Below are 10,086 nucleotides of genomic sequence, written 5' to 3' on the forward strand. Positions count from 1 at the left end.
TAGTCCAACATTGTCTGGTTCTGGTTGAATCAAACCCGGTGGAAAACAACTGGCGAGCGACACGAAGCTAATGGAAACATGTTCCGCAAAGAGAAATGAAATTAAGTCTGCGAGGGACTCGGCTCAGAGGTAAGTCGAACAACGTTGTTTTTATTTGATTTAAATGTAAAAATCACTGAACAAGATTAAAAATAGTGGATTATGACTCAAAGGTTTAGACCGTTCATGTCTGAATGTGAAGAGAGTCATTTACTTTAGTTTATCTATATATAATGTATATTATACATATTTGTGTGTGTATTTTAAACAACTGAACAGGAGTAAAACATAAATTAACGCATTATTTAATGTGCTCCAATTAAAATAAAGTTAAAACTAAACATCACGAGTCAAACACAGAACAGTTCAAAAATTTTACTGAAGCATTAAAATAATTTAAATATAATGTAATGAATTGATTAGGAATCATTTATGTGACATCTTACGCTGAGAGTTAATATTATCAATGACTAAGCTACTACCACTACAAATTTCATCTCAATATTTGTCAAACTGTTTGAGCTATAGACATTTTTTTTTTTTTTAGATATTTTGCTGACAGATGAACAAAATGTAACTGTTTTATTCAGAAGTTGGGATGAAGCTCCATGAGAAGATTCTGACCCATTACCTGTCCTGCACCTCTCCAGTGGATAAAGAGGGATATCTCTACAAGAAGGTTTTCAAAACAACATAAATCCAAATCCCAGATTAGGTTTCTGATCACATCAGATTATTTAAAAGAGTTTCTTTTTTAATCCGACTTCCCAGAAAGAGCGGACTGGCACCTTCCAGCAGCGGTGGTTCGTCCTGAAGGCCAACCTGCTCTTCTACCAGGAGCGTCCGGCCGACCGGCACCTGCTGGGCGTCATTGTGCTGGAGGGCTGCACGGTCCAGCGCTCCGAGTCCCACCAACAGTTTGCCTTCGCTCTGGTCTTCGGACCTGGACTCAAAACCTACAGGTTCTTAGCAGCAGATCATCGCTCTCAGGAGAGCTGGGTGAAAGCGCTGTTCTCGGCCCGACACTGTTACCTCTCCCAGCTGGTGAGAGATCTGGGGAGGGAATACGAAGGTGAGTGAGGAAGATTGTCTTCCTGATGAAAGGCACTCGTTGCAAATTAAAACATAAACAGTGAGTTATCCCAAACTACATCAAAAAAGATCCTAGACTATATTAAATGTTATTTCGAACTCTATCGAAGGTTAGCCTGAATTCATTCAACTTTATTTAGACAGGTTAATCCCAACGTTAAATTAAATCCAAGAGTAGCATGAATTGTATCAAAGAATAAGCCAAACTCTATCAAAGGTTATCCCAGACTATAGTAATGATTATCCTGAACTACGCATATTAAAGATTATTCCAAACAAATGTTATTTTGATCTCTGTCAAACGTTAGTCTGAATTAAATCCAAGATTAACCTGAACTGTATCAAATGTTATACCAAACTATATTTAAGATTATTGTGAACTAAATCAAAGATTAGCCTGAATTATATCAAGGAATAAGCCAAGCTCTATCAAAAGGCGATAACGAACTACATCAAAAATGTATCCTAAATTATATTAAAGGTTAAAAAAAAAGGTTTGTAGGCTCAATCATCCAGGTAGATAACAAAAAAAAAAGGTTAAATCATGTCATCTGGACCAGTTTCTTTAAGGTAGGAACGTTCGGTCTTCCATCCAGAAGACTTCATCAGTCTGTGGCCTGCCAACCAGGTTACTTGAAAGGAATCAAATGTTTTCCTGAACTATCCCAATATCTGTCAAAGGTCACCTCAAATTATATCAAAGGTTCAAGGTTCTCCTGAACCATTTCAGATATTATTTTGAACTATACCAACAATTTTCCCAAACTATATCAAAGGTTATAACGAACTACATCAAAAGTTATCCTAAATTATATTAAATGTTACTTCAACAGAATCAGATGTTTTCCTGAAATGCATCAAAGGTAAATTTGAATTATACCAAAGGTTATCCCAAATTCTATCAAAGATTATACTAAGTTATATTATAGATAATGCTAAACTAGAGCAAAAGTTATCCTGAACTATATCAAAGATGAACCTGAATTAAATCAAACAGTGCAGTAGGAAATATTTTACCTTTGTAGTTTTCCAGATCTAGATCTAGATAAGCAATGCTGAAGTGCAGGACTGCAGGTACACACTCAATGTAAACAAAGTTCCACGTTAACAAACACTTGGTAGTTGGCAGCCATTTAGATTTTTAAGGACACGTAAGAGAAAAATTAAAATGTGGATTTAGTTTCTTACCTAAGGAATTATTTTTGACAGGCCTAACTGACTTTGCAGTGAGACCCTTTAGGGTTTATGTCAAACGTAGACAAAACATTCTCATTCTTGCCCTCGACATCCTCAAAAGAAAAAAAAATCCAACAGAAAACCAAAATGTAAAAATTTGAGAAAATACATTTCCTTCAAAAATGCAGTGTGCATGCTTACTGCTGAAGAACTTGGAGAAAAACAGCTGAAATTAGCTTAAAACAGCTGAAATTAGCAACAAACAAACAAAAGAAAAAGCAGAAAAGTAGCTGAAAAGGCAGAAAAAAAGCTTAAACTACCAGAAGGAAGTGAAGGGAGGTGAAATGAGCTCAGAAAATGTGGAATTTGCTGAAAAAGCTAAATTTAGCCCCAAAACAGCTTAAAGGTAGCTGAAATAGCAGAAAAAGCTGAAAAGGAGCAAAACAAGCTGAAATTAGCAGAAAGAAGTTAAACAGGCTGAAAGTAGCAAAATTAGCATGAAAAACTTGAATTTATCTGAAAACAGCTGAAATTAGCTTAAAAATTGCAACAACAAAAGTAGCCAAAAAAGGTAGAACAAGCTTAAATTACCAGAAGAAAGCAGAAAGAGCACATTTTTACTGAAAGAAGCAGAAATAAGCACAAAAAGTGGAAATTATCTGAAAAAAAGCTGAAATTAGAAACAAACAACAAAAAAACACTTAAGAAGTAGCTAAAACAGCAGAAAGAAGCTTAAATTACCAGAAAGAAGTCAAGAGAGCACATTTTTTCTGAATTAGGCTGAAAAAGTTTAAAAGCGTGCAAAAAAATTGGAATTAGAGGAAAAAGCTCAATTTAGCATAAAAGCAGATAAATAGTAGCTGAGATAGTAGAAAAAGTTGAAACTTGTAGAAATAAGCTGAAAGGAGCAGAACAAGCTGAAAGAAGTTAGAAGAAGCACAAAAATGTTGTAGTTAGCAGAAAAAAAAATGAAACGAGCACAAAACAGCTGAAAGTAGCTGAAAAAGTTTAAATTTGCACAAGGAAGCTGAAAGAAGAACAAAACGGGAAAGGAGCAGTAAAAGGTTGTAAACAGATTTAAAGATCTGATGTCAAATGAGCTCAGTTCATTTTTCTATGAGGAAAAAAAAAAGGCAGAAAAGGCTAAATATTTCAAAAAGCTAAAGTTGCACCAATGCCAGAAGTCATAGCTGGATTGTCCTGAAAGAGCCGAACGTTTTGATTTATGATTTGTTGAAAAAGTTGAAAACTGCAGGACGAGGAATGAGCCGAAAAATGGTGAATGCTTCATAAACATTCACACAATAATAAAAATCTTGAATAATTGTGTTTCTGTCGTCAGGACTGTTAGCTAAATGTTTAGCCTTTCGACACATTTCTCCATGGCTTGAAAACAAATATTAAAACTGTAAATTAATTTTCCCTCTCGTTCCTGCAGAAGCTAAACAACAAGGCTCCAGTGACCCCCCCTCCTCTGTGGGCCTCCTCAGTCTGTCCACAAACAGCCTCTGGGCTGCAGGAGGAACATCTGCTGCCGTCAGAGAAGGGAGAAGCTTCAGCGCCAGCTCGGTTCTTCAAGCTGCCTCAGTACCGACCAAAGTGGTGCCCAAACTGTGGCAGAGGAGGAACGCTTATGTCACACCGCTCAACGGACCGGCCCCTCTGTACGGAGAATGGCCTCTGGTGGGGTCCGATCCACTCGTGGAGTTCAGTAAACTTCATGACTTTTATGGTCAGGAGGTGAAGAAAGTGAGAGAGGAGTGGCTGAGGAGCCGACCGGCACCGGAGGACGGCGGCAGAGACCTCATCGACCTCGGCTGACTAAAGACTTTTTAAGGGAAATTGATGTGAATCAGAGAATATTTCTGTTCAAGTTTTATATCTTTTCATTTATTCACAGATGAGCTCGTTATTCTTTATAATCCCCGACAGCAGCAAACACCTGAGACCTGAAGCTGTATGTTCAGAGTGCAAATAAATAAAACCGGTTTGTTGACTCAAATCACTCTTTACCAATTAAATAATGAACAAAATGCTAAAAATCATGGTGCAAAATGTGGTTTTAATTTCAAACGTTAACTATTTTAATTGTAGGACGAAATAAAAATAATTAAAGCAGATTATACTGAAATGACTGGATCTGTTTGTTGAGGGGATTCAGTAAAGTTGTTTTTTTTACATCAGTTATCCAGAGTGCAACCAGTACTTTCTCTAAACTCTTAACATGTTTTTACTAACAGAAAAATGAGCAGCTTAAGTTTTTTTTTAATAAATCATTGTCATATTTCTGTGATGGAAGATGCACAGATCGTAACAAAGCTGCAGGTGAGAAACCTCGAGGCTGAGCAGCGGAGTCGGGCACGAGGACCCGACTCTGAGCGTGCAGAACAAAAACAGGTGGGAGAAGAGGTGAGCCGGGAGCTAATGAGAGTGTGAACACAGAAAACATTTAAGACGTCCGCAGGAGACAACTGGAAGATGATTGAAATTTACAAGATTAGGGATGAGATCATCAGAGGTACAGCACAGGTTGAACAACTGGGAGATAAAGCTGGTTTTCTACAACCAGGAGCAGCTGATTAACATCTCAAAAACTCAAATAACATCTCAACTACAGCCCCAAATCTCATATGAATTGGAAAGGTGGTGCCGTGGATGCATTCCCATCTACCTGCCGGCTGTGCTCAAGTGCCTGACCACAGAGATCCTGGAGCTGGCAGGAAACACGGCTCGTGACAGCAGAAGGATCGGGGTCGTCCCCTGGCCGGCTGTATGCAGCGACGAGGAGCTCGACAGGCTGCTGGAAGGAGCAGTCGTTGCTCCGGGAGGAGGTCAGTCCTGCATTTGGGTGGTCCTGCAGCCCGGGGGGACTGATGGGCCAGTTGAGTCTGGGTGGACGGATCAGACGACATCTGCGGCCAGCTGTGGGATGGACCTTCCTGCCTACAGCTATCAATATCTATAGCATCTCTTAATGAAATGAGGATAACGTTACAACATTTAATTTCCCTTTGGGATTAATAAAGTATTTTTGAATTGAATTGAATAGTTATTTATGTTAGCTCCGCCCCCTCAGTCACTCTGACTTGTTCTTCTGTAGCGTTGGTCGTTGATGTTTTACCTGTTGGAGCAGCGCTGTCGGACTGAACACCTGCAGATAGAAATGGTTTCACAAAAACGTTGCCAACCAAGGTTGGAGTGGCCGGCGGGGGACTAAGGATGTCAAAGGCCACCAATGGCCACCCCCTGGCTTCTCCACTGGCTGGTGCTGCTCATGATTAGCTGTTGTTTCTGATGTGCAGCTGGACACATCTCCTGTTTGTGCTTTTTAAAGCCAGTTTTATTTTATTTTTTTAATTGTCTCTTTATTTCCACAGAGCCCTAACAGTCTCTATTTTGTTCTTAATGTGAGATTTGAACAACAATAAATCTGAAATCTGAACGGGCTGGGGTGATTAGTAAATGAGAACAGCTGGGATAATTACGCTTTGTTCACAGGTGAGTAACGAGCAGGAAACAGGAAGCTGAAACTGCCAGAAACACAAAATAACAACAAAAAAGAAAGAAAGCAGAACATGTGGATACATAAATTAAAACGCAGAGATTACTAATAATAAATAATAATAATAATACATTTTATTTGTACAGCGCTTTTCTAAATACTCAGCCGCTTTTCACGAGTTAAAAATATATTAAATCAACAATACATAACACAGAAAAACACAGTAAAACATATAAAAAGGGTTAATTTAAACATTAAAAGTAATTTTAAATAATTTTAACAGAAATGAACCTAGAAAATCAAATCAACAAGACACAAAAAGTAGGAAAAAACTGTTTTTAATTGCACTTCTTTTTATCTTTTAATTGTTTTTTTTTTTACAGTTTAGACTCAAACTGGTGATGAGCTGCATCGTCACATTATTACTGACAGTTTCTGTTATTTACAGCATAAACAATATTAAATTAAATACAGCGTTTGAACGTCAGAGCTAAAAGTCAAAGAATGTGCCTTACTCAAATTAAAATTAACTTTAATTTAAAACGTGATAGTTTTTGTAAACTTCTTGAAGAGAGGGAAATGTGGGAGGCTGCTGTAGAAATAACTCCACAAGCGTTCACGTCTTTGGACGTTTTATTTGAGATAAAACCTCAAACATTTCATGAGATTCAAACTCGACGTTCAGCAGAGGATCAGGACAGCAGAGGGAGCTGCAGACTGAGTCGTCAGACACTAAAAGTGAAGCTGCTGATGAATGTTGCAGATTTAAATTACATTTTCTTTACAATACGAGGATAAGTTCCCAATGAATAAACTTTAATTATTTCACATATTCAGCTTGAACTGGACACAAAGATCAGGTGTTGGAGAAGAGAGGTGTAACTCTTAAAATGAGACTTTACTTCATGCTTCTGTCTTCGGTCCTGAATGTTGACATCATTTTAAACTCCTTTTGTAAAAGTGCTCGTTACAAAAAATGAAACCAATCACAAAAAGTTTATCTTGAACTGAATCAAACGGTGCAGTTTCAACTCTGGTAGTTTTCCAGCTGTGTTACAACGCAAGTCTGAAATGTGGGTACGCACTTGATGTAAACAAAACGCTCGAATGAATCTGGAAAAAAACCGTGCATAGTCCTTTCAAGAATAAACGTCTGGGAGATTCAAACACGCGCAGCTTCCCCAAAACTTCTGATCACTTTATCGTTTCAATCTGACCAATCTCTTCATTTTTGTACCTTACTTGACAAATCTGAGAGTAAATAAAAATAAATAAATAAAATCTGAGAGTAAATATGTACAAAAACATCAAACGTGTCTAACTTCTTAATCCCAAACGAATCTTCCACAGACGTCCTGTTTTCAGCCACTTCGGCTGATTGTAGCTGATTTTTTTTATTGTTCTGTAGAATCAGCCACGAGTCCACACTGGACAAATATAAATAGAGAAATTGCATTTCCTGCAAAAATGCAGTGTAAATACTTATTGCTAAAGAACTTGCCGAAAAACAGCTGAAATTAGCAAATCAACAGGCTGAAATGTAGCTGACATGGAAGAACAAGCCTAAATTAGTTGAAGAAAGCATAAATAACACATATTTGCTGGACTAAATAAGCAGAAATGAGCACAAAAATTAGGAAATAAGCTTAAAAAAGCTGAAATTATCAAAATATTGCTGAAAAGGCAGAAAGAAGCTTAAACTATAGTGAAAGAGCTCAAATGAGCTAAAACAAAAAAGTTGAAATAGCTGAAAAAGCTCAAATTAACATAAAAATAACTAAATTTTCATTCGGCCTCGGGTTAAACCCAGTGAGCCTAAACAGCAGCTGAAATAGCAGAAAAAGCTGAAACTAGCAGAAAAAAAGCTGAAAGGAGCATAACTATCTGAAATTAGCAAAAATAAGTTAATTAGGCTGAAAGTAGCAGAAATTACCACGAAAAACTGGAATTTATCTGAAAACAGCTTAAATTAGCTTAAAATGCTAAAAATCTACCTGAAATGGTAGAATAGGCTTAAATTAGCAGAAGAAAGCAGAAAGAGCATGTTTGCCCAATTATGCTGAACAGAGCAAAAAATATCACAAAAAAGTGGAAATTATCTGAAAAAAGCTGAAATGAGTAAAAACCAACAGAAAAGTAGCTAAAAAAAAAAACAGGAATAAGCTTAATTTATCAGAAGGATGTGGAGAGAGCACATTTTTGCTGAATTAGGCTGAAAAAGTTTAAATGAGTGCAATAAATGTGGAATTAGCTCAAAAGGAAAAAAACTGCATGAAAACAGCTAAACAGTAGCTGAAATTGTAGAAAAAGCTTAAACTTGCAGAAATAAGATGAAAGGAGCATAATAAGCTGAATTTAGCAGAAAGAAGTTAGAAGCACAAAATGTTGTACTTAGCATAAATAATTTGAAAGGTGCACAAAACAGCTGAAAAACAGCTGAAATTAGCTGAAATTAGCTGGAAAAATGTTTAAATTTACACAAAGAAGCAGAAAGAAGTTAAAGCAGAACAAAACATGAAAGGAGAAGTAAAAGGTTGTAACAGATCTAAAGATCTGAAGGATGTAAAATGAGCTCAATTCATTTTCTGAGACAAAAAAATGTCAGAAAAGGCTAAATGTTTCAAAAAGCTAAAGTTGCACCAATACCAACGGTCACAGCAAGATTGTCCTGAACGAGCCGAACGTTTTGATTCATGATTTGTTGAAATAGAACAAAAGTTGTGGAACGAGAAAGATGCTGAGAAACGTACGAAACAAAACTGGATCACAACAGAGTGAATGCTTCATAAACGTTCACACGGTAAAAGTGTAGCTCGTTCTGGAGGAATGCTTATCGCCCGCCCAGTTTCATGTCAGACTTTTACACCAAGATCACGTCGTGCTGAGAAACGTACGAAACCAAACTGGATCACAACAGAGTGAATGCTTCATAAACGTTCACAGACTTTTACACCAAGATCACGTCGTGCTGAGAAACAATGGAGTTCTGGCTGTTTTGGTCAAACCTTTAAAAACGACGTTAAACGACGTCTAATGCAACGTTACGACGTTTCATGGTCAGAGTAAACTTTGTAGACGACTCTCAGCTACTACCACGTCAAATTTTAGCTCAGCGCCTGTAAACTGGACCAAGCTCCGGCCATTTGTTGGTCTTCTAGGGTCAGTTGGCTGTGGTGGCCATCTTGAACCGAGTTAGCTCCAAAAGTTCATACGTCATGAAAGTGCATCTGACAATTGTTGAGATGTGACCCATGAGATATTTTGCTGACGGAGTCGTAATTTCCATCTTTTGTGCAGACAGCGACTCTGGAGGCAGAAAAGTGAAGAAGAATTTGACTAAAACAGAGGAAGCTGCAGAAACAGGAAGTCCAAAAACAGAAATATGAGGCGAGCTGTGGTCGGCCGAAACAAACCATTTACACATGAGTCTGTCTGTCTGTGTCTGTCTGTCTATCTATCTGTCTGTGTCTGTCTGTGTCTGTCTGTCTGTCTATCTGTGTCAGTCTGTCTATCTATCTGTCTGTGTCTGTCTGTCTGTCTATCTGTCTATCTGACTGACTGACTGTCTGTCTGTCTGTGTCTTTCTGTCTGTGTCAGTCTGTCTATCTATCTATCTATCTATCTATCTATCTATCTATCTATCTATCTATCTATCTATCTATCTATCTATCTATCTATCTATCTATCTATCTATCTATCTATCTATCTATCTATCTATCTATCTATCTATCTGTCTATCTATCTATCTGTCTGTCTGTCTGTCTGTCTGTCTGTCTGTCTGTGTCTGTCTGTCTGTCTGTCTATCTTACTGTCTGTCTGTCTGTCTATCTGACTGACTGTCTGTCTGTCTGTTTGAATGTCTGTCTGTGTCTGTTCGTCTGTCTGTCTGTGTCTATCTGTCTGACTGTCTGTCTGTCTATCTGACTGACTGTCTGTCTGTCTGTTTGAATGTCTGTCTGTCTGTGTCAGTCTGTGTCTGTCTGTCTATCTGACTGTCTGTTTGACTGTCTGTCTGTGTCTGTTTGTCTGTCTGTCTGACTGACTGACTGTCTGTCTGTCTGTCTGTGTCAGTCTGTCTCTGTGTGTGCCCGTGTCTGTCTGTCTGACTGACTGTCTCTCTGTCTGTCTGTGTCAGTCTGTGTCTGTCTGTCTGTCTAACTGTCTGTTTGACTGTCTGTCTGACTGACTGTCTCTCTGTCTGTTTGTGTCAGTCTGTGTCTGTCTGTTTGACTGTCTGTCTGTATGTCTGTCTATCTGATTGTATGACTGACTGTCTG

General features: G+C 38.0%; 1 protein-coding gene across 1 annotated transcript; it reads left to right on the forward strand.

The window, feature by feature from the left end:
* Window positions 1-91: 91 nt before the first annotated feature.
* On the forward strand, window positions 92-4,233 carry pheta2 (PH domain containing endocytic trafficking adaptor 2). Its single transcript, XM_037688714.1, has 4 exons — window positions 92-129; window positions 630-718; window positions 811-1,111; window positions 3,746-4,233. Exons 1-4 carry the CDS (start codon window positions 96-98, stop codon window positions 4,126-4,128), a joined length of 807 nt encoding a protein of 268 aa, XP_037544642.1. The 5' UTR covers window positions 92-95; the 3' UTR covers window positions 4,129-4,233.
* Window positions 4,234-10,086: the final 5,853 nt, after the last annotated feature.

This window comes from Nematolebias whitei, chromosome 15 (assembly GCF_014905685.2).
Source record: "Nematolebias whitei isolate Nwh7 chromosome 15, NemWhi1, whole genome shotgun sequence".
In the NCBI taxonomy this organism is placed as follows: Eukaryota; Metazoa; Chordata; class Actinopteri; order Cyprinodontiformes; family Rivulidae; genus Nematolebias; species Nematolebias whitei.